Source organism: Condylura cristata, unplaced genomic scaffold (assembly GCF_000260355.1).
Source record: "Condylura cristata isolate star-nosed mole 26May11 unplaced genomic scaffold, ConCri1.0 scaffold00011, whole genome shotgun sequence".
Lineage (NCBI taxonomy): Eukaryota > Metazoa > Chordata > Mammalia > Eulipotyphla > Talpidae > Condylura > Condylura cristata.
This window is the reverse complement of record NW_004567112.1, coordinates 56,621,136-56,645,969: the sequence shown is the minus strand read 5'-3', so window position 1 is coordinate 56,645,969 and position 24,834 is coordinate 56,621,136. Positions and strand designations below refer to the sequence as shown.

At 44.5% G+C, this 24,834-nt stretch overlaps 1 protein-coding gene across 3 annotated transcripts in view; it reads left to right on the top strand.

Moving 5' to 3' along the window:
• CABIN1 (calcineurin binding protein 1) overlaps positions 1–24,834 on the top strand; it is a 181,089-nt gene that overhangs the window by 76,937 nt on the left and 79,318 nt on the right. For all 3 annotated transcript variants that reach the window (XM_012723676.1, XM_012723677.1, XM_012723675.1), the window contains 3 exons: positions 3,127–3,387; positions 7,673–7,824; positions 9,450–9,628. In XM_012723676.1, the coding sequence (XP_012579130.1) occupies positions 3,127–3,387; positions 7,673–7,824; positions 9,450–9,628 (592 nt within the window). The remainder of the gene's footprint in view (positions 1–3,126; positions 3,388–7,672; positions 7,825–9,449; positions 9,629–24,834) is intronic.

The following is a 24,834-nucleotide window of genomic DNA, read 5'->3' as shown; positions in this document are numbered from 1 at the left end:
TGCTGAGGGGAGAAGCAGGTGGGTCAGGAGAGGTCTGCCACACCATGTGGGTCACTTCCCTGGCCGGGAATCAAATTCATGCTGCCCTAGCAGTGATGGCTTCATAGTGCTGCTCTCTATCCTGTTGCACCACTATGGAAGACCCAGCCTTCAGTTTTAAGGCAGGAATTTTAAGCAGGGGAGGGAATTTTGCCAACAGAAGTAGGTCTCTTCTCTCAAAGGAACTTGTTGAATCCTTATAAAAATGGTAATATTCTTGATCTGGTGAAGTCTTTCTTAGTAGGGTGTTCCCCTAGTGCACAATGTGGATACCCAAGGTACATGTTCATTAGGGAATCCTTGGCTTCTTGAGACAGAAGTGAAGAAGCCACACCAGCATATTTAGGTTGGTGTTGCAGTAAGACATAATGGTCCAGAAAGGTTTCCCAGGTGACAGGGTGCCGAAGAGACTTATATCTTGTAGTGATCATCAGCAGTCAGAACCTAAAACAGATGCTGCCCTAGTTAACACTGTCAGGAGATTGTTGAAGGAATAAAAGACGCCGGGCTCATCGGTGGGACTTTCAGACACAGTCGTGCTGCCTTATCCTCTGAAATCCACTTTGTCTTTGAGGTTGGGCCTCTGTTGTTATGTCCAGGGCCCCATTGTCCCCTGCGACTCTGCAGAGAACACCTGCTCCCACAGCTTCATCCTTGACCTCATGAAGCTCCTGACTGTCTAGTACAGAGTAAGTAGCAGGAAGTCTAGGTCCTCTGCATAGAGGTAACAGCTCTTAGTTGCTTTTTCTGATTGTGAAAGTAAAGTGTGCTGGTATAAAAATTTAAGCAATATGTAGCAGCATCAAGGAGAGTACAACGAGATAAATGTCATACACATCTTCCCCTGTTATAGCCCCTGTATACCTAGGTGACATTCCTACTCACTAACACAAACATGAGAGGTGGAAGGGGCTGCTGTTTGAGTCACTACTGAAAAAGGTCATAAGTGAATCTACTTAGGATAGGACTCAAATTACCCTAGTTAATAGTGCACAATAGGTGTGACTATGATTTTCTTTTGAAAATTAATAATGACCCGCTCTCCCCTCGTCTGGTAAACAGGAAGGAACCACCATCGACACCAACAAGTTCCGGTGTTCCTTTTACAACAAAAGGGACTTGACTTTTTATATAACCAAAATGTGGTGTTTTAGTGACTTTTTTATAATGTACAGTTTTTGTGAATTTAAATTTCTTTCTTTCTGTATTTTTAGAACCAATCTCATTTTTAATAAGGTGTTAAGGAAAAATAAATCTAGAGGAAAAACTCCAGTTTTTTTCATGTGATGTTCCACAAGTGCAGCAGTAGAAAAGTGTTTGTCAATGAATTAAAACCACATTTGATAGAAAAAAAGTTAAAAATGGAAATAATTCCTAAGTTTTATGTTACTAGAATCTCTTTTCTGAATTCTTTGCCCTTGAAGCCTGTGTATAGTCACTTCTTGGATGGTTTGTTCTCCCTTCTTTGGGTGGTTATCAACCATAGCAATCATGCCTAGTCCTGGTGTAAAACCTTTGCCTGTATCACTTTTATCAACTTCATGAAACTCCATGTCTTGTAAATTTGAAGTTTTGCTTTGTACTATGTAATCAGACTAAATCTGACAATCAACAGACTAGTTGACAAATTAATGAAATCGGTAGGTTAGGAATGGGCTTCATTGAAAATGATGGATGAAGATGCCCTGAGATGCAACTTGAACTGACATTTTTGTGCTTTTGCTGGCTGAGTTACTTAAAGAAGCTGTATCCCCCTTTTCTCTCTTCACAATTCATAGCCTATATATTTCCCACACTTTACAAGGACAATGGAAACATGACCCTGGGCCCCACTTCTAATATACAAAGTGTCAGTGACTTCGTCTTCTTTTCATAATTTCTGGGTATCACCATTCCTGAGGACCCAGGGGTTTTTCTCCCCACATGACTGGAAAACTGAATTTCTTGAGTTGGTCAGGGGGACTCATTAAAAGGCCCACCAGGGACCTTTGGAAGCTATGCTTTAGTAGGCTTCCTGGATATCTTAGGTATAGCTATCTGGGACTAGGCCTGGCCCCGATGGCAGAGGACAAAGGTTCAGGGGACGACCACCAAAGGCAGGTGTTGGGTGTGTGACCGGATTGCACCATGGAAGACAATAGGGAAGAAATGATCTGGCACAACCTTTGTTTTAACCACCTTAAAAACATTACTCTTAAATTACAGAAGGGGACCCTCCCGGTGGCACAACAGCACAGTGAAGCTATTGGAAGCCTCTGCAGCATGCATTTGATCCCCAGCCAGGGAGGTGACCCACATGGTGTAGCAGACCTCTCCTGACCCGCCTGCTGCTCTCCTCAGCAGTGTACTTTGTCCGTCGTCCTGTTCTGCTCCTCATTCTCTGGTGAATCCTCTCACCGCCCTGCACCTCTTGCAGTTCTGTATGCATAAATAAATACATCTTTTTAAAAAATTACAAAAGGGATAGAAACTTCTTTTAAATGATTACAATAGTAAGGCCAAAGGGAGTATCCATTTACCTATCTTCCCCACCACCCCAATTTAGTCTCTCCCTTCTGAGGGACCTACATTTCAGCTTGTATCTTTCTAAACATTAAAGTACTTTTATAGCTGTATATATGTGCTTCTAGAAAAAAACATTATGACCTATTTCTTTTGGCCTAAATGCTGTCACACTATATCTGGTGTTCAGTTTTCTTTTTTACTCAACACCATGTTGAGTTCTCCCCACCCAGGCACAGGACCTTATTGTAGGCAAAGAAGTCATAGTTGGACCCCTCAGTGGAGGGTTAGTAGATATGTTATAAGCTATTGAGATACTGCAGGGTGACGGGAGAAGAAGCCCTGGTGTTGACATGAAGAGACCTTCATTTCAGCCCAGCTGTGTGTATACTTGATGACTTCTGAGGATTGCTAGGCCAGTCTACACTCCACATCCCAGCTGTAAATGGTGACATGAGTGTGGCAGTTTGTGAAAAGGTTTATGAATTTGCGAAGAAGTCAGCAGGGCTTCATACAGAACAAGCTTGACACTGTGCAGACTGAGGCCATGCCCCTAAAGTCATCTTGGTCTCATGGTCGTTACAGATGGAGAGCCGGCGTGACAGCATGCTAGAGACGGCCAGGCACTGTTTCACATCAGCGGCTCACTGCGAGGGTGAAGGCGACGAGGAGGAGTGGCTCATCCACTACATGCTGGGCAAGGTGGCTGAGAAGCAGCAGCAGCCGCCCACTGTCTACCTTCTACACTACAGACAGGCTGGCTACTACCTGCACGAGGAGGCTGCCCGCTACCCAAAGAAGATCCACTACCACAACCCACCTGAGCTGGCCATGGAGGCCCTGGAGGTGACACTGTGCTGGTCTACGGTGGGGAAACAGGGCCAGGGAACATTGCTCCCTCCATCTCCTTGGGAATGGGGCACACGGTCCCAATGACTTCCCTGCAGCTCTCTGGAAACTTCCCTGTGTCCGGCTGCCATGTGCAATTAAACCAAAAACAGTTTTTCCTTTTTAAGGGATACTTACCATCCTTTCTGGGAGAATGAGCATTTTGCTATTAATTTCTCAGATGAAAATTATCCCTGCTCATTGGCACACATAGGTTCTAGCAACCTGACTTGGGTGCTGTGACTCCCAATACCCAGGGCATTCATACACTTCAGATGGCCACAGGTACCCTGGTCCCAAGTTTCTAATGAGACATTTGAGGCCACAGGTGTGTCCAGAGGAGCGAGCTTGACAGCGTTGAGCTAGGGGAGTATTCTGTTCTCTCGACCACAGAGTTGGGGTCTTCCACTGCTCCTCAAATGCAGGGCACTTGCTTGCTGTGATTTACTTCTGTGATTTCTAGAATGTTTCCCTTGGTGCTTTCACTGTTGCTCATGGCAATCTTGTGAAGCAGGTAGGAGGTCACAACCAGCACATTTTTGGGGAAGGAAACTGAGGACACATGAAGGCAGATTCAAAGATCCTTGGTTCCACCCAGGACTCATTTTTTTTTTTTTTTATGCACTCAGTACATTAGTTTCACCTTTCTGAGGCTGAGTGCCCTGCTCTGCCAGTCCCACGTGCCTAGCAAGCTTTTTAGAGTTTGGTTCAGAATCTGTTTGCTTATACTTTGTCTGCCTTCATGTACTATGTTTCTGATTGTAAACATTCATGGTTGAAAATAAACAAGTTAGGACTTACCTGGTGGTACAACAGGTTAGGGTACAGCACTGCAAGCTAGTTGCAGCTGCTTCAGTGTAAGTTTGATTCCCGGCCCCCGAGGTTACCACATGGCGTGGCAGACCTCTCCTGACCTACCTGCTGCTCCCCTCAGCAGTGTACTTCCTCATTCTGCCTATTCTGCTCCCTACTATGTCTCTGGTGAATCCTCTCACTGCCCCTGCACCTCTGGCCTGTACCCCAGTTCTGTATTCGTAAATAAATAAATCTTAAAGAAAAAATAAACGAGTCAAACTTCTGAACTGAGAAGTGTTTAAAATGAAAGGGTGAAGGACCTAGTGATCCCAATCCTCAAAACCTAGAAATCCCTGTTAACAATTTGGGCATTTCCTTATCTTCCTAGATTTCTCCCTATTAACATAGAGATACCTGGTAATATTTTCTTACCATTTAGCAACTTGCCTTTGTCATTGGATAAGAGGTGATGATAAGAGTTGTGGACTTCCATCCCTGTCCTTATCCCCTCTAGTCTGACTGGGTATCTGTTTATTTATCCAGCCCCTTTGCCATGGGCTTGGGCCTTCCCTTCCATTTCTTCTGTGACAGGATGCAGTAAGGGAGCACTTAGGTGAGTATTTCCAAAAGTCATTTAACATTGGGTCACCAAGTCCCATTGCACTAAAAGGTTGTTCTAAGTTAAAAATGTCTTTTCCCTTAATCATGTTAAATCCTTTTTTTTTTTTTAACATTTGCTAACATTTTAAAATAATCTCATTTACAATTTTTTCTACGGCTACAGGCTGCATCCGTAGATGATGAGTTTTGAGAATATATTAAGTGAAAGAAGGGACAAAGGGACAGATATTACATTATTTCACTATGTGAAGTACATAGATGGGAGTATTCATGGGGCCGAAGGGATAGTGGTTACAAGGGACTGGGAAAGGAGAGGGAATGGGGACTTACTGTTTAAAAGGCACAGAGATTCTTTCTGGGATGATGAAAATGGAAAATGGTGAGTGTCACACAACATTATGCATATACTTAATGCCACTGAATTGTATACTTAACCTATTTAAGATGATAACATTTTATGTTACGTATATTTTACCACAATTAAAGAAATCCAGTTAGAAATGACATATCCTTTTAGTGACATTTCATGGGTGATAACGTGGCTATGTTAGGATTCAGAGAGTTTGGGCAGTGGAGTACCTGACTGAGCAGGCACTTCCCAGCAAGGATGCAATAGTTTGAAAAGAAAAGCATGAATATTTTGTAGACAACCAGCTATTTGGCTACAGAGACCAAATTTAAAACTGATTTTTTAATATATTTATATGTTTGCAAAATACTAAATTTAAAAGTAACTGTACAACCAGAAGATCCTGAAAAACTCCTGTCTAACATGAGCTGAGTAAAAGAAATATTTTTTAAATTTACTTATATATTTTTGCATCATTGTTCACTTCTGTACAATATCTGATTTCTCGCCTCAGGTGTTGTTCCCATAACATTCCCACCACAAAGACACCTGTGAACCATCACATAGTCTCTTGATCCCATTATGATCCCTCCCCCCCAACTCCCCTGATGAATGTCTCCAATTTATAGTTTGCTCGATTTGCTTTTTCAAGTAGAAGAAAATTAAAGTACCCATTTTGCTCATTTAAAATGAGTAAATTGTTTAAAATGAGTAAAATAATTACTATATTTTTTAATTAAATAAAATTTTTGTAATGATAAATGAGTGGCTTATAGCAGCTGTTTTGAACCTCATTTGTGGGGTTCATGGTAATGAGCTTGCTGTCCTTTGCATCTTTAGCAGCTTCAGGGGTGCTGTCATTTACAGTCCCAGTCCCATGTGCCTCCCCACCATGGATCTTTCCTTTCTACTTGAGCTCATGTGCCTATTCTTAGAGGTACTTCCGCTGTGGCAATGAGGAGATTGAGGCTCTGAGGACTGGCATGACTTGTTCTAAGTCAGCAGCAAGAGAGAAAGGCCGTTTGGGCCTGGATTCCACTGAGCCTAAGACTCTCACTTGGCACCCCTGGGCCACGCTGAACCCTCGTGTATGGGAGGTGGCCTGGCCTTCAGGAAATTAACTCTGTCTTCCCTCCCTCCTTTTTTTTCTTTGACTTTTGGCCTCTGTGGATGCTTGATAGAACCAGTGAACAGGCAGGGTGATGGCTCTCAGTGCCCAGGGACTTGCAGGTGAGGAACTGAGGTCTTCGATGTGTAGATTGCTCTCTCCCGCATGCCACAACTGACTCTTTGACCAGGCACTTAGCTGGAACATGTGTATATTTTACTTAAAAAAATGACATTTATGTTAAAAATGTAACCCTACACTGGTAAAGACCTCCCTCTGATTCTGAGCCTTCCTTCAAAATACTTTACTTGCCTCTTGTATAAACTTTGCCAATTGAATCTTTACCTTTCCCAAAGGGTAGCCACCTGCACATACCTGGGTGTCTCAGAGCTTTCCAGTATATAAAAGATGGAGCTGTTGGGCCAAGTTCTCTGTGGTCCACAGGTGTGAATAGAGGTAGAGAGGTTCTGGCTCTACCCCTCTGTCTGGGATACTCTCTTGACAGTGTTGCTTGGGTCTGGATTACCAGGCATCTCACCTGGGTCCTTGGTGATATCTCTTAGGACTATCTCTGGGGTGAAGAGAGGCTAGTTAATCCAGGCTATAGTAATGGTGGTCCTCAGCCCTTGTGGCACCTGTTGTGCCATCACGGGTGTATGTGTGCTATAGGTTAAGAGTCCACACTGCATAGCCCACTGGGAAGGTCACACCAAGTCACCTGTGGAGGTGTTTGGGTGTGGTATCATGTTTGCTTAAGGCTAATAGGGGGCAGGAGACAGGACAGACCTAGGTTTAACCTGACATGGCCCTTCTTGACTGTGGGGCCTTAGGCAATCACTTCACACATTTGTAAATGGCTGAATGTGATGAAGAACTGAAGGACAGCATAGACTGTCCGAACTTGCACCCACTGGACAGAGGTTGTGCAGGTGCTGGGGAGAAAAATGGAAATCCACTGACTCATCATATCAAGGAGTCCACAGTTCAGTGGGGAGCAGGCCTAGTGGTGCCATTTTAATAGGTGGCAGGTGATGGGCACAAAAAAGAGCAGCAGTCATCGTGATAAGAGGAGGTGCCCATGAGCAGAAATCAGAGGTACTCTGGTTATCTTACCAGAGTGTGCCTGGTTGCTGGTAAGAATCAGTGCTGGAATGCTGATAGTGCTTGTTCTTTTAATTGTCAGGACTTGCTTTGAATGAATTTTAAGTGAGCTGGGTTAAAAACTAACCCAGAAAAGCCAATGAAAAAGAAAGGGGCTTGTCTTCCTACTCAAGGCTTATTTCCAGTGTGGAATGTGACTGGAGCTGACTCACCCAAGGGAAAACCTCAGTAACTGGGAAGACTGCTGAACTTGAGTATCATTTTTCTAGGTATACTTCAGACTCCATGCTTCCATCCTGAAGCTCCTAGGGAAGGCTGATTCTGGAGTTGGTGCTGAGGTCCTTGTCAGCTTTATGAAGGAGGCTGCAGAAGGACCCTTTGCCAGGGGTGAGGAGAAGAATACTCCCAAAGCTTCAGAAAAGTGAGTAGTACACTCTCACTCAGCAGCTTACCCAGTCAGTATGTACCCCAGGGCAGAGTGTTGTTCAGAGGGTTGCTGCTGCTCATGAAGTCTCTAGAACTCAGCTGGAGTCCCTCAGTGGTTGGGTTGAGATAGTTCTGTTGAACCTAAGAAGAGACTGAGTGTTCAATTCCTGGTCACCTCACACCGTGGTTTTCCCTACTGCCATCCTATCTTGAGGACTACTATTAGGGAGAAGCCAGCTCTTGCTGTCCTCCTGGGCACAGCTCTAGCCAGGGCAGAACACCATAGGAAAGCAGTTTTTACCTCAAAAATTCCTGGTATCCTTTTCCAGAGCTCCTCTCAAGGCAGGGGCCCTCTGACAGACCTGCCTGCAGCCTATTCTCCCAAGAAGCAAAGGAATATGATTTCTTCTGCAATGCCAGATTGCTCTCGGACACTGGGGCCCTGGTGTGGTGTGCTCAGGGCTGGTGGGTCCCGTGACTGCCACTTTATTGTGAGTTTTCTGTGTTGCACAGATTTCTTTCACTCTGGTGTCCTGGGTGAGCTTTAGCTCAACTTGCCCATCTCCGTTCCCCTGCTTCACCAGGTGCTGCACAGGTCTTAGCCAGGTGCCAGAGACTTGCACCTAGCCCCTGTCTTCGAGGCTCACTGGCTTACAGGTTCACAGGTCATGTGATGGACAGAGAGTGCCCAGAAATTAGAGAGATATATATATTTTAATCACATAGAGCCCCAAGGTATAGTCATTTTTTTTTAGTAATTATAGCTTTTGCTTAAAATTTCTTAGAATTATGCAAATAATACATGAATATATTCTAGTTATAGAAAATTCCAACGGTACATGTAAAACATAAAGACTAAAATGTGATAAGCCACTCAGCCTCAAAAGTAGCCATTATTTACAGTTTAGTTGCTTTAAATCATTTTCTGTACATTTCCATACTTGCATGCATACAGATGGACTGTAGGGCTCCTTTTGTTCTGGAAAACAACAAACTTCTGAATGTGCCTTTCCAGGGTTTGTTTTCTGCCTAACCTGGGGTCTAGGACCCAGTCAGAGGTAGTGCCCCCACTCATCTAGAGATTCCTAGTTGTCTGTGGCAGCCTATAGATGCACCGTATTTTCTATTGCCATTTCCATGGACATTTTGGACCCTTTTGCTTCACAGTATTGCCATACATGGACCTGTGTGAACATATAGTAAACTCCGCATTTTGTCTATCCACTTGTCAAGGTTAAATCTGTCAGGCTTTGGTGGCACATAGAAGGGCACTGGCTTAGTGTGAAAGGTACTGGAGTAGGTGCTTCTGAGGATGGGCTGGTCAGCTCCCTCGCAGTCTCCTGGGACCAAGATGCTGCAAGAGCCTACCGTAAAGCATGGTCATGATCCAGCTGGAGGCCAGCGCCTGCATGCATGCTGAGGCAGTGACTCTTTCAGCTTCCTGGAATCCCAGTCAGGCTGTTAACCAAGGAATGGGAGCAGTGGGCCTTGGGAAGAACAAAGGAGGCCCTTAAAGGCAGCAGAGATTTGGCAGCCAGGAATGACACTGTCCAGGCTAACACATGTCCCATTTTCATGTAGTGCAGATTCTGACCTGTACTCCAACCTTTTGCCTAACAGAGAGAAGGCCTGCCTGGTGGATGAGGACTCCCACTCTTCAGCTGGGACATTGCCGGGCCCCGGAGCCTCCCTCCCCTCCTCCTCTGGCCCAGGTCTGACATCCCCACCTTACACAGCCACTCCGATTGACCACGATTACGTCAAATGTAAAAAACCCCACCAGCAGGCGACGCCGGACGGTACAGTCCCTGTTCTCCCTACTGCCAGCCCAGGGCGGCACGCCAATCATGGGGGAGGGTGCTTTGGGCAATGAATTGCTTTGTTTCGGTGAGGGGGGGTGCTGGGTCTGGGGTGACACGGGCAATGTTGTGGTTATTCATTAACCTCATAGACTCACGGTGATTCTGTGCTTCTCAAGACATGCTCAGGGTCGCCACCTGCCAGTTAGCCCACCTGGTTGCTGGGGAGGGGCAGGGACAGCAAGAAACCCCACCTCTACGAGCCAGCATTTTCCCATCTGCAAAGTGGGGGCATTGAAGGGCAATTGGAAAACTTTGGGATAGATTACGGTTGTCCACGGAGTGATAGTGACATCAATGCAGTCAGCTAGGGATGTCTGCATCATGTCTACAATGTTCATACCTCCTTCTGATGGCCATAGGGAGGTTGTTACTGTTGCTGAATCTGTCACCCCTGGGAATCCAAATAAGTTGGTATGGGAGGTCAACTGTGACCTGTGCAAGGCCATCCCACGTGGGATGGGGCAGGTGGCGACCAGTCAACCACATTCCTTACTAACATCAGGAGGTTTGCATGCTGACCTTGTATCTCAGTTTCTTCATGTTCTTCTCACCTTTACAGTAATAATCTGGTGGCAAAATATTTGCTGGAATGAACCTAACAGGTAGACTTAGTGGGCTATCTCTGTGGAGGTAGTGGTGATGACACCCCAAGCTCCACATACACATCACTCATCTCATTAGGGCTCTGGGGAAATGGGCCTTGCTCTGCCTTCTTCAGGGTGGTGGCATCCCCTGACTGCCCATGCATGGGTTTCTAGAGAGCACAGGTGTAGCTTGGTGGGCTCGGCTTGAAAGCAGGCTCAGTGAAGAGGTGTTGAAGGATGAGAAGGTGGCAGTGCTTGATTTCTTTATGGGTAGGTTTTGGTAAACTGAAAGGGAAAGAAACTGGCAGTGCCCCTTCTGGATTCTGTTTGGTTTGTAGTGTGTGTGTGTGTGTGTGTGTGTGTGTGTGTGTGTGTGTGTGTGTGAGAGAGAGAGAGAGAGAGAAGAGAGGCTGCAGAGCTGAGTGTGTGCTGTAGGGTCCATCACGTCCCTCCAGAACCAGCTATTGGTACCAGAGATGGGAGGAGGTGGCCCACCTGATCCTCTGGCATCAATCCTACAGGTGGTTACTAAAGTTCTTCTCCCTTCTTACATAGTTCAAGTTAAATAGCAAAACCATCCTTTACTTATGAGACTATTAAGAAAGCACACTGGAACCCCTGCTCTGAGAATTAATTTTTTTCCCAAGAACTTCCAGTTGGGCATTTAGCACTATGCTTGTTTTCAGGGGAGAGGAAGGCCCCTTATAGTTGTCCACAGGCCTGTGGCCAGCAGCCTTACCCTGGGCCTGCAGGCCCAGGTGACAGGAGCTGAACCTTGCTTTGTTAGCCCAAAGAGCTGCGTATGTCTTACTGGGCAGGCACACGGTGGTAGCAGAGAGTAGGAAGCCAGGATTGCTTCAGAAAAGGGCCATGATGCCACCTGTGCTGCCTCACATGTGTGCGAATGGAGCTGTGGGGGTGCAGAGCATTGGATGAAGGTGCTGATATGACATGTCGTGGGTGCCAGCAGTGGTTGTTCTGGAAGTTTACAGAAGGGGCCATACAGATAGGCTCAGATATAATTTCAATGGCTGTACATTCTTTTTTTTTTTTTTTAGCCAAGATTGTACATTCTTGATGGTTAAGATTTTTTTTCAGTGATTCCTGTCAAATGATGGGGAATCACTGAGATCCCCTGGCCTATCTACGCCCAGCCCCAACCCAGTGTGCTGGGAAGCCCTGTACTGGTTGTGCTGTGCCTGGCTGCATGGTGCATGTAAAAGGCTCACCCTCCTCACTTTGCAGAGAACAGTGTCAGCCACATGAAAATGAGGAGGGCCTGAAGCTAGCCAGGACCTTAGAATGTTAAAGTGGCCCTTTCTGCGGTGCACTACCTGATAGGGAAAGACCATAGCTCTGGCAGGAGCAGCAGGTTGCTGGTGTCCAGGTCCACAGGTAGTATCAAGGGTCTGGAACACCTGCCTTTATTCCTGCCTCCTGTAACCCAGCCCAGGTCACTTGACCAGGTCCGGAGTGAGAATATGTGGCCTCATACTCACATTCAAATCTTCAACCTGAGATCAACGTCAGGTCTCCTGTTGTGTGAGGATGGGACATTGGTGGTTGCTCTAGACTAGACTAGAGCCCATTGACAGCAAGGGTGATGGATGGATTAAGCCCTGACACAGATGAGGAGAAACAGCATGGAGAGATGAAGGGACCACTACTCAAGGTCAGACAGGGAGGCTAGAGAGTGGGTCTTGGAGTCAGGGGAATCTGAGTTCCAGTCCCAGGGTCATCACTTACTTTCTGAGTAATCTTAGCTAAGACACTATTCTCCAAGCTTTAGTTTTCTTACCAGTAGAAAGAAGAGACTGTTTTCCTTAAGGTTATTAAATGAGGTGCTTGCACATTGTAGATGTCTCTCAGATGCAGTCTCCTGGGTCACTGGAGCTGACGTGAAAGTCAGGGGATGTTCAGCAGGAGCAAGCAGGCTCCGACCTCAGTTTGTACCATGACTGTCTACAGCCAGTGGCATGACCTCAGAAGTGTTCTCTAGAGCAGCAGCCCAAGTGAGCCCATGCTTTGGACTCTGGACCATGTCTCCTGCACCATGGAGCCTGTCAGAGGTTCATTGGCCACTAGCTGAACAGGGAGCAAAGTATCAAGGCTGCCCATAGGTGTTGACAATCCCTTCTCAGAGCCTTCTTTCCACTTTAGCATGCCTTTGCCTCAAAATCAGAAATCAACTGAGGTTATTTCTTATTTGGTATAAGATTTAGAAGCAGTTTAGAAAAATAGCTCGAGGTCAGTGACAGTAACTGGACATCTGAGGACGAATGCTTAGTAGGAGCCAGTTTTGCACTTTGAGCAGGCCTCCTCTGCACCCTCGGGCCCCCCACATTAGATTCGGAGCTCTCTGCAGTCCTCCACAACACTGCTTAAAAGCCTTTGTAGTTGGCTCTGAGACACCACCATAACTGGTGTCAAAGCCAGTCCTTCTCAGGATGACTGGGGCAGGAGGTGGAGGGGGGACCCACAGCTGACCTGAGGAAGGGCCCTCTAGCCAAGCTGATAGAGAATGAACTAAATCACAGGTCACTGCTCCTCCTGCCTAATTTCTCCCTTCTGTCCAGCTTGAAATTATTCCAGAATGCTGAATCTTTGGTCCTGAAGCTTCCTGAGGAGAGTAGTTATGTGGGGAGCATGTTGTGATCTTCAGTGTTTTCCCAATGACTGCTCTCTACACATGTTCAAAGATGGCATGCTAAGGCTTTGAACAAAATCTGTTCCCCTTCCCAAGTGCAGCGTGTGTGTGTGTCTGTGTCTGTGTCTGAGTGAGAGAGAGAGAGATAGAATATGTATATAATTTGGGTATCACCACATAGAGCATGTGGCTGTTCCATGCTGGGCTCCAGGGTGAGAGCTCATGGTGTAGTAGCACATTCCCATCCTAACGAGCCCTACAAACTTGCTACCTGCCTTTCCTTTTTTCCTGAGAGAAAGCCAAACTCCAGGTTGCATGGCTAATTGGGGTGGAGCTAAGGGAGAGCTGGAGTCTTTTAAGTCTCCTCCCAGGCCAGGGGTGAGACTAACACTAAAAAGGCCCCTGTGCCAGATGACCTGACATGCAGGCGTTTCCTTGTGTTGGAGTTTCCCTCACTGTGGGAGGTTTGTCAGTGGCAGAACCTAAGAAGCAGGGTCATTACATAGCAGCCTGATCTGTAACTTGACCTGGCCCAGCCGGCCTATAGGTCATGTCCCTTATGTCGTTGTTAAACTCTCCAAGCCCTTTGCTATCTGCCAGATATTCCCCATGAGCTCTCAGAATGAAAGAGCCAGACAAGTCCTCATAGGTCAGGGGCCTAATCCTGTAATCAGTCTGAGGTTGAGCCTTCAGCAGGGTTCTTCAGCTATCCTGTGGCTACGTCCACCCAGGTGTTCACCAGCAGTACACCAGGTTCATGGGGCAATCCTTGCCCCTTCTGCAGGAGAGGCAGGTGTGAATCAGCGAATCACACAGCTAATGGTCAGGTTGCAACCGAAACTGTCCTAGAGAGACCTGGTATGGCTCTTGGTAATGGAAAGGCTTTCCTGAGGAACCAAAGCTTATCCAAGTTCTGAGGACTGTGTTGGCATTTACAGTGAGGGGGTAAAGAGAGAGAACAAACAGGAGCCAAAGAGTGGGAGTTGTGGGGCTGGTGTCCTTAGTTGCAAGATGCCCATTTAACCCCATTTATGGCATGTACAGAGGCTTCTCTGAGCCCCAAGTTATAGGGTGTGGGCTGTGTGGGCCACCCAAGGGAGCCTAAGTGCCTTGTGCCGAGTCCCCGTGTGACCATCCATCCTCACCTGCCATGCTGTCACTGTCTGTGTTTTGTCCTGTCTGTGCTCATCCTTGCCTATTCGCCCATGCTGCCTCCACCAATATTGCCCGTGCTGCCCTTAACCCTGACCACACTCTGTTCTCCAGGCTTTGTCTTTCTGCTTGCACCTGTCACGGCTCGCTTCAGGGGATGGCGCAGACCGCATGCTAACCCACAGTCCGGCTCCCTGCTTCCCCTGTGACCAGGAGCACCTCCACATCCGCTGGTCCTGTGATTCGGAGAGTCTGTGTTTAATGTGCTTGGCTTCTGCCCATCATCCCAGTTCGAATCAGATGCAGATACACTGGTGGCCTCCTCTCACTGCCCACCTGCCCAGCTGGGTGGCTCAGTCCTGTATTTCTATTGCTTTATTCTTTCTTGCTTTAAAAAAATAACAAGGGCTACAGACTCTAAGATACCAATTTATCATTGCAAAGACAAGTGTGTAAAACTGCAAATTATGCACAGTAGTAGAGCCAAGATGCTCTGAGGTGGTCCCTGTGTCGGCACTGCACCCTGTTTCTGGTGTCCAGGCTTGGGGTAGAAAACTACAAAATGGCAGTCAATTCTGAATGGAAGCCTGGCTTGGTCTCTGCTCTCCAGCCTCTTTTCCCAGGGCCAATGGCAAATCAATTTATGATAGGCAAGCTGTGTTGCTGTGAAGTCCTTCTCAAGGTGGGAGAGGCACCAAGCAGAACTCAAGTTGTCCTGGTGTCCCTAGAGAGTAGGACTGCTCTTGTAGCAGGGAGGGAAACAAGAGAACAGAGCCAGTTACCTCCTCTGTTCTCTCCTTTAACTTCCACCTTTTAAAAAACTTTTTTAGACCATGGCTGATCATGTCATTTATTGAGTGCCTGCGGAGCCTTAGGCATGGAATATGGGATACGGTAGGGTAAACCAAGATGGGGGTACCCTGATTGGATCTGTGTCTCCCTGAGTAGGGATGTGGGGCAGTGGTTGGTGCTAACTGGAAATGTTGTGTGTTGGCTCTGGGGCTTGAAGGATTGGGAGGACTTCCTGGAGGACGTGTACTTTCGGAGAAACTACCAGGTGAGGCCACTTCAGGTGAGGGCCAGTGGGAGTAAAGGCATGGGATTTGAGAGTCCTGTGGCGTTTGGATACTGTTCTCACCCAGGTGAGTGGAGGAGAGACCATAGGGGAGAGAGCTTGGGAAACAAGTTGGGTCTGAAGTATTGAAGGGGTGAAAGTGCGTAGACCTTTCTTGAGGCAGAAGGAAGAATGCTGTGGTCATGATTTTTCTTTCATGGCTGTAAGACAGGCAAATTCTACCAATCATCCCTTGTTTGAAGAGCCTTCCTGGGAACCTTACGAGGTAAATAGGAGGCTCAGAGCTCTTACCTGACAAAGCTGCCCCTCTTCAGTTTGTATCAAAAAGTGGCTGCCTAACTGACTTCGGTTAGGAAAATGCTAAAGCTACCATGGGGCCTCCCTCATCAGTGCCCTGCCATACTCAGGACCAGAATGGTACACTGTGGGGGGGGCAGGGTAAGGAGTATGATACAAGGTACACAGTGAAGCAAGTCTTTTCCTTACTGAGCATCAGGATCCTGGTGCAGCAATGCCACTTAGCATGTGGGGGCTGCAAGGCACCTGGCACTGCTGGTCAGCCCCCCACCTTGAAACACTGGCAGAGAAGGGGTAGGAGTAAGCCCAGTCACCAGAAGGATAGCCTGTGCCCATCTTCTGCCTCTTTTTCAGAGTTTCTGAGTTTCGGGCATCTGTCTGGTGTACTACTCCAGATGGATGTGTCCTTTGCCTCACTCATTCAGGACTGACGGGGGCAGGTTTTGTCCAGTTGAAAGATTTCTCAAAGTATTGATTCCACCTAAGTTTGCTGTTCTTGCAAACCTGTTGTTGTCTAGTTGGCAGAGCATTTGTGATCTTTTCAGAGTTTACCAGTCATGTGCTACAGTTTTTGATGCCACAACTATGTGTCTTTTTCACAAACTTTCATTGAACTGACCTAATGGAATAAATGACTGAGAGCTATTTCTTGTCTTAATGCTGTAGCAAATGGAAAAAACACATAGAAAACTTGTCTTGCAACTGAAATGCTTCTAGGCTGGCCTGGAAATCATGAGAATAACCAAAGAAAGACTTGGAATATAGTCTACTCTCACACCACGGGGGAAGAGCGGCTTGCTTTCACAGACCAGATCCCATGTCCTCCTGCAAGCCCTCCACAGCCTTGTTCCTTTGCAGTTGGCCCTATAGGTCTCATCATGGTAGTAGAAGCCCCAGGCTTAGGGGCGGGCAGTGTTATCAGCAGTGGGTTGGTAGGGGCACATCTCTCTAATGAGGCCAGGCCAGAGGGGCTACAGTGGCCCGGAGGCAAGCAGTGGAACATGATTATAATTTTCAAATATTAGTATGAGCAACATTTATATGGGCAGACTTTTAAAAGAACACTCTGAAAGAAGAGCAGAGCAAGCCTGTATAACCTGCCCACTACTGCCAGTCTTCTTTCCTGTTGGCCTCTAGGTATCTCTTTGAGGAAATCAAGAATTTGGGGCCCTCCCTGAATGGTGCAGCGGGTTAAAGCACAGTACTATGAAGCTATCGCAGCCACTGCAGCATGAGTTCGATCTCTGGCCAGGGAGCTGACCCACATGGCTGGCTCAGCAGATCTCTCCTGACACACCCACTGCTCCCCTCAGCTGTGTATTTCAGTACATCTGCCAGTTCTGTTCCCCAGTCTTGTCTCTGGTGAATCCTCTCACCCCCGCACCTCTGGTCTATACCTCAGTTCTGTATGCATTAATAAATAAATCTTAAAAAAAAAAATAGGAACTCAAGCGTTTGGGTTGTGGGTGGTCCCTAGAGGGACCTCATGCCCAACCTTATGGGAAATCTGGCTCATTTAAGTCTGACTCAACTACACAAAAAAGTTCTCCCTCTGTGTCTCCTGCGTTGTGCCCTTTTCATCCCCCCTCACCCACACCCCTCGGCAGGTGTTGGCCAGTTCAGGACATGGGAGTTGGATCTGCTTTCCACTGTCTTCCCCCTCTGATTCTTCACCCTCTGGGTGGGAAGACAGAGGGTTGCTGTCATCAGGTTGGCAGCCTTTCTATCAGGAGCCCTACCGGGTTTTCCTCTGAGCATCAGCATAGGTCAGCCCCTGAGGGTGTCTATTGCATCTGGCCTATCTATGCCCTAGCCTCTGGGATATAGAAGCACCCAGGTCATTAGCACACAGTTTTACAAAGTCTTATCAGCAGACTCTTGGCTTGCAGGGTGCCTGATAAGGACTGTGACATCTAGGGACTTATGTGGAAGAAGTGGGAATAGAACCAGGTCTAAAACTCAGCTCATCAGTATGCCAGTACTGCCCCCAACCTGTCCCCCTTCCCACCTCACATACATCCAGGCACTCCTGTCCCTTTATCAAGGTGAATTGGCAGCATCTGTTCTATTCATGGTGGTGCCAGGCTGAATTCAGCTGTTCCAGAGGAGTTCACAAAGACGCTGATGAGGAGGCGTCCAGGGCTCTGAGCATTCTCCAGCCCCACCCAACAGAGGAAGCTGTCTCTTTTTCTGCAAGAAGCTCCTTCTGTTCATGGCCTTCCTCAGTTGGTAGTGGTCTTTGTTTCCTTGGTAGTGGGCCTGGTGACCTTTGAGTTGACATTGTGGAGGGTCTTTGGGAGTAGGGAAAGGGAAAGGATCAGTGACATCTTTCCTTTTCCTGCTTCACTGCAGAAGCCTCCTGGGACAGGGGGTTACTTTGGATTCCACACCCCAATCCATGTAGCCCTTTAATCTACATGCCAGTCCTCAACCCCTGCCTGCTACCTGCTCAACCCGCCAGACAGTTTATCCTGTTCGAGGGCTCTCAGCTATCCCATTCCCCAAGAGCTGCTCCTAGCACCATGAGCCTATAGTCTTCCCTGTCCTGTCTCTCCAAGTCTCTAAGTTGTCCTGTCGGCAGTAGACTTCACCATCTTTCTGTCTGTCTGTGGTTTCACAGAGGTCCTTGATCATCAGTACTGGAGAGAATCTGATCTATTAGGAGAGCAGGGAAAGAGTAAGGTGCCATCTTCCTAGGTCGATAGCCTTTTTTTTCTGATTAACGATTTATAATTTTTTTAAAGATTTACTTACTTATGCATACAAGAACTGGGATATAGGCCAGATGTGTGTGGGGGAGGTGAGAGGATTTACCAGAGACAGAGTGGGGAGCAGAATAGGCAGATGGACTGAAACACTGCTGAGGAGAGCAGTGGGCTGGTCAGGAGAGGTATGCCATATCATGTGGGTCACCTCCCTGGCCAGCCACCTCATAGTGCTGTGCTTTTAACCTGTTGCGCCACCAGGGAGGACCAACAATTTATAACTTTATTAAGAAAACAAAAAATTTTAATTCATTTTGAGTAATTAAATTGTGAAAAATTAAATATACCGCAAATATACAGCATATATGTTATAGCTACAAGGAAATACCTGTTTAAAATATTTTATAAATACATTTTTTACATTATTTTTCATTTTGTACATTTTTTCATCTCAGTTGTAATCCCTGTGGACTTCCCACTACCACTTCACCCATGTGCCATCACTACAGTCCCATTTGCTCCTCCCACCCCAGTTTTGATCTTGTCCCTCTCTCCTCCCCTATAGAAAGTTTCTGGCTTACAGTTGTTAGTTGATTTTCTTTTTTACTTTATATATATTCCCCCCTGATCCCTTAACACTCCTGCTGTGAGTGAAAGTGAAACCATCAGGTATTTTTCTTTTTCTTTCTGGTTTATTTCACTAAGTATGATCTTTTCCAGCTCCATCCAAGTTGTCGCAAATGGCATGAGTTTATCCTTTTTGATTGCTGAGTAATATTCCAGTGTGTGTGTATATCTTCCTGATCCAGTCATCAATTTTTGGGCATTTGGTTTGATTCCACATCTCCCCTATTGTAAATAGGGTAGCAGTAAACATAGGGGTGCAGGTGTCCTTTTGAATTTTTGTTTTTGTGTCCTCTGTGTAGATACCTAGGAGTGGAATTGCTGGATCATATAGAAGCTCCATATTTAGCAGTTTGAGAAACCTCCAATGTTCCATAGTGGTTGCACCAGTTTGCATTCCCACCAGCAATGTCAGAGTTCCTTTTTCTCCACACCTTTGTCAACATTTATTCTTGCTTGTTTTTTTTTTTTTTTAATATGTACCATTCTCACTGGTGTAAGTATCTCGTTGTGGTTTTGATTTGCATTTCCCTTATTACAAGGGATGTTGAACGTTTTTTCATATGTCTGTGGGGCATCTACATATCCTCCTTTGGAGAAGTGTCTTTTTAGCTCTTCTGCCTGTTTTTTGCTGAGGTTGTTCACTTTATATTTGTTGAATTTTATATTTGTTGAATTTTAGTTAGCTCTTTGTATATCTTTGTGATCAGTCCTTTATCATTTGTATTATATGCAAAAATTTTCTCCCAGTCAGTGGGGTGTCTGTTTGTTTTGTGTAGTGTCGCTTTTGCTGTACAGAAGCTCTTCAATTAGATGTAGTCCCTGCTGTTTATCCTTTCTTTCACTGTCCTTGCTTTGGGTGATGTATCTTTAAAGATGTTACTGAGATATATGTCATGTAGTGTTTCACCGATATTTTTTTCTATATAGTTTATGCTTTCAGGTCTTATGTCTTGGTCTTTAGTCCATTTTGAGTTGGTTTTATTGTATGTTATGAGGTAATAATCATTTTTTTTGCATGTAGCAGCCCAGCTTTCCCAGCACCATTTGTGGAACAAACTTTGTTATGTTGCATATTTGCTCCTTTGTCAAATATCAGCTGTCCATAAAGCTGTAGATTTATATTTGGGTTTTCTATTTGATTCCATTGTTCTGTATGTCTGATCTTGTTCCAGTACCATACAGTTTTAATTATTATGGCTTTGTAGTACAGTTTGAAGTCTGGGAGTGTGATACCTCCATTCCCTTCTTTCTTATTCTGAGGAGCCTTGGCTATTTGAGGTTTGTGTGTGTGTGTGTGTGTGTGGCTCCATATGAATTTTGTCAGTATTTTTTCTATTCCTTGAAAAATGTCATTAAAATTTTTATAGGAATAGCATTGAATCTATAGGTTGCTTTTGGTAGGATGCCATTTTAATGATGTTAATTCTTCTAATCCATGAGCAAGGGATTTCTTTCCATTTCTTTGTGTCTTTTATTTCTTTTAACAATGTTTTATAATTATCTTTGTAGAGGTCCTTAAATCTCTTTTCTTAGGTTTATTCCCAAGTATTTGATTTTTTTTTTTGTTTCAATTGTAAAGGGAATGGTCTTCTTGATTTTTTTTTTCTTCTTCAGAGTGATTGTTTATAGGAAGGCTATTGATTTTTGTGTGTTGGTCTTGTAGCCTGCTACTTTACTAAACTGGTTTATTATTTTGGTGTTTTTCTGAGGAGTATTTGGGATTCTCAATGTATATTACCATATTATCATACGTATATTATCATATCTGCAAACAATGATAGTTTTATGTCTTCTTTCTCTATTTGGATTCCTTGTATGCCTTTTTCTTGTCTTTTCCTGACCTTAAGGGAAAGGACTTCAGCTTTTCACCATTGAGAATGACATTGGCTATAGGTTTGTCATATATGGTCTTTTTATGTTAAGGTATGTTCCTTATATCTCAGGAGTTTCAAGTACCTTTATCATGAATGAATGCTGGACTTTGTCAAATGCTGTCTCTGCATTTATTGATATGATCATGTGGTTATTTTTCATTCTGTTGATGTGTTGGATTACATTGATTTTCAAGTGTTGAACCATCTTCGTGCCCCTAGGATAAATCCCACTTGGTTATGGTGACATCTTTTTGATGCATTGTTGGATTCTTTTAGGTAAGATTTTATTTAGGATTTTTGCATTAGTGTTCACTAGAGAGATTGTCCTGTGGTTTTCTTTTTGTGTGTGTGCTGTCCTTGTTTGGTTTTAGTATTAGTGTAATGTTGGCTTCATAAAACTTGGTTGGTAGTATTCCTTTCTCAATTTTTTGAAAGAGTTTGTGTAGGACAGGCACTAGTTTTGTTTTCTGAAGGTTTGGTAAAATTCATTTGTAAAGCCATCTGGTCCTGGGCTTTTGTTTTTGGGGAGAGATGTGATTACTGTATCAATTTCACTGCTTGTAATTGGCCTATTTAGGTGTTCTATTTCTTCTCTGTCAAGCTTTGAGTGATTGTAAAGTTGTAGGAATTTGTCCATATAACTGTTCATAGTAATCTCTTACCATTCTTTTGATTTCTGAAGTGTCTGTTGTAATTTCTCCTCTTTCATTTATGATTCTATTTATTTGTGATTTCTCCCATTTTTTCTTTGTGAGCCTGGCTAAAGGTTTGTCTATTTTATTTATTTTTTCAAAGAACCAGCTTTTGTTTTCATTGATCTTTTTTAATTGTTTTCTTAACATCTACTTCATTTATTTGTGCTTTGATTTTTATTATTTCTTCTACTGGTTTTTGGGCTTTCATTCTTTTTTCCAGTTCTTTAAGGTGGGACATTTAAAGTATCTTAAAAGATACTTTTTTGAGTTCTTTTCTGTTTCTTGAAATGTGCCTGAATTGCTATCTATTTTCCTCTTATAACTGCTTTTGCTGTGTCCCATACGTTCTGAAGGGTTGTGTCCTCATTGTCATTATCTTGAGGTATTTTTTAATTTCTTCCTCTATCTCCTCATTAATCCAATGATCTTCCAGTAGTGTGGATTTTAATGTCCATGAGGTAAGAGTGTTCGTTTCTTTCTTTTTGTAGTTTACTTCTAGTTTGATACTTTCATGGTCAGAGAAGATAGTTGGTATGATTTTGATCTTGGAATATCTGTTAATGTTTGTGTTGTCCCAGTATGTGAACAAATTTGGAGAATGATCCTGTAGATGTTTATTATGCCCATGAGGTCTAGATACTTGTTTAGAGCTCTCATGTCCTTGCTTATTTTTTGTCTTGTTGATCTGTCCATTGGTGAGAGTGGTGTGTTGAAGTCTCCTACCACATATGTATTTTCTCTGTTTTCAGAGATGATAATAATTATCTGACATATTTGGGTGCTCCTTAATTTGGTGAGTATATGTTGATGAATGTTATAGTTTCCTGATGTACTGTCCCCTTAGTCATAATATAGTGACCATCTATGTCTCTTTTTACCTTTTTTAGTTTGAAGTGTACTTTACCTGATATGAGTATAGCTGTTCCTTCCTTCTTTTTTGGTCCATTTGCTTGTAGGATGTTTTCCATCCTTTTACTTTTAATCTGTTTACCTTTTGTAGTTAAGTGTGTTTACTCTAGCCAGCAAAAGGTTGGGTTCTGTTTTTTTTAATCCATCCTGCAACTCTGTCTATTGGTGAGTTCAGTTAATAGTGATATATTGAAATCTGTACTATTCATTTATTTGCTTTTTTTGTGATTCTTTCCCTTACCTTGTTCTAGTCTTCCTATTCACTCCTCTGTTGGTTTTAATTCTAGTGTACCTTGTAGTAATTTTTGTAGTGGGGATTAGTAGTGATGAATTTCTGGAGATTTTGTTTGTCATGTAAAGTTTTTATTCTTCCATTGTAGATGATGGAGAGCTTCATGGGGTAAAGTCTTCTTGGTTGGAATTTGTTGAATATCACGTCCCTCCATTTTCTTCATGCCTGTAGTGTTTCTTCGGAGAAGTCTGATGTCATCCTTATTGGTTTTCCTTTGTATGTTATCTGTTTCTTCCCCCTTGTCAGCTTCATAATTTTTTCTTATCTTGGACCTTTGAAAATTTACTATTATGCATCTTGCTATAGCTTTCTTTCCACTGTGGTTTTTTGTTGCTCTTTTGGCTTCTTGTATTTCTATTTTCATTTCTTTCTTCATGTTTGGGAAATTCTCTTCAATTATCTCTTTGAACAGTGTTTCAGTTCTCTGTTCTCTCTCTTCACCCTCTGAGACACCCATGATTCTTATACTTCTTTTCCTCATTGCATCTGGTATTTCTTGGATTGCCTTTTCAGTGTTTTTCCTTTTCTTTTGGTAATTCACTTTCCTTTTCTTTCTTTTTGTTCTTTTTATGTCTGAATCTTCAAGAATGTTGTTTTTCCATTTCTTCTATTCTGTTTTCTTGGCTTTTCTTCTTGAGTCCCTCCACCTGTCTTTTGATTATCCTGATCCTTTACTCTCTTCCTTAGCTCATTGATTGTGTTTTTATCTCTTTCTACTTGTTTTTTTAGGTCTTTAATTATTTCCACCATGGCTTTTTTGAAATCTTTGTGTGTTAGGTAGAGGTATTCTTCTGTTTCCATAATATTGTTTTCTGAGGAATGACTTTCTGGGGTGTATTATTTCCAGAGGGGCCTGCTTGATCACTTATGTATTTTCTTCTTCTTGCTAGCCTTCTGCTTTGTTCTATTCTAAGTACTCCTATGTCACTGTTGCTGATGGACGTGATTTCTAATTCTCTTGCTGTAGTGTGAATCTGTCTGCTTGGTGTCTAAGCCTCTGTGGCTGGGTACACATCCAGGTACTTTAGTTGTGGAAGATGTTCTGAGCTGTGCTTTATTACAAGAGCTCCAGCCTCCACTGTGTGAAATTGGGTCTGTCGTTTCAGCCAGTAATAACCTGGGGACTCTTGTGGGATTCTGCTCCTTCCAGTGACACATTGAGTCCTAGTCTCTGGGAGGTGTCTGCAAGAAGTACCTGGATGAGCTGATTTTCTCTGTGGAGTTTCTCACTTCTTCTAGGTGTATCTCAGCAAAATAATGGAGTAAATGAGAGTAGGGAGTGAGAAGAGGGATTCGGGAAAAGAGGAGGATGATATAGAAACATAATAAGAAGGAAGGTGATAGGAAGAGATGAAAGTTAAATGGGGGTAGACGGAAAAGAAGGAGGAGATGGAGGGGAGGTAATAGAGAGAGAAGAGACAACAGTAATGATAATATTGAAGGGGAAGGAGAAAGCTAGAAGAGACAGAACACCAGGGTGAAAATGAAGGAAGGGTACAGAAATCCAGCTGAGCAATACAGGAACAAAACAAACAAGCAAAAAACACAACCATAGATAGGGGAGAATTGCCTCTGAGACAATGGCTCTCAGCTATTCCTTGTGGTTATAGGCTGGTCCCCTGGGGAGCACCCTAGGGTTGAGTAGAGTAGACTTCCTAGAGCCAGCAGTTTTGTTTGGCTTTCTTTCTAGTCCCCTGAGATAGTTGGGCAAGCAAAGGAGCTTCTGAGGTTTCTTTCCACCAAGAGGCTTGTGGTATCTACAGGCCTCCCGTGTAAGGGCTGGCCCTAAAAGGCTCCTCCTGATGGCCCTCCCTCAGGTAAGCCACCTGGTTTCAGGTGAGTGTGGCTTGTAATTTTGTTTTGGTCACTAGGTGGCATCAGAGACTTCTCCCAGTAGGTTTTCAGAACTGGGCATTTTCACACAGGTCTTTGGGAGAAGGCGGAGTGGAGCACCAAAAGGAAGGCTCCCCAAGCTAGTCTTCCTGCCAGGCAGCCCCAAGCTGTAGCAGCACTGCTGCTCCCACTTGCCCACCTGTCCATCTTTGTAGCCTTCCGATGTCCCAGGTTTCCTCCTTTGCTGCCAAACCAGCTCTCTCTTTACTTCCTGGGCTCTATATGCTGGTTGTGCGCGTGGGGTTGGGGAGCAGAAGAATTGCAAGCCTCTCAGCTGTGCCAGACACTGAGCCATCTCTCTTTCAATAGTCAATTTTTTTTTAAAGATTTATTTATTTGTGCATACAGAACTGGGGTACAGGCCAGAGATGCAGGGGCGGCGGAAGGGTTGTG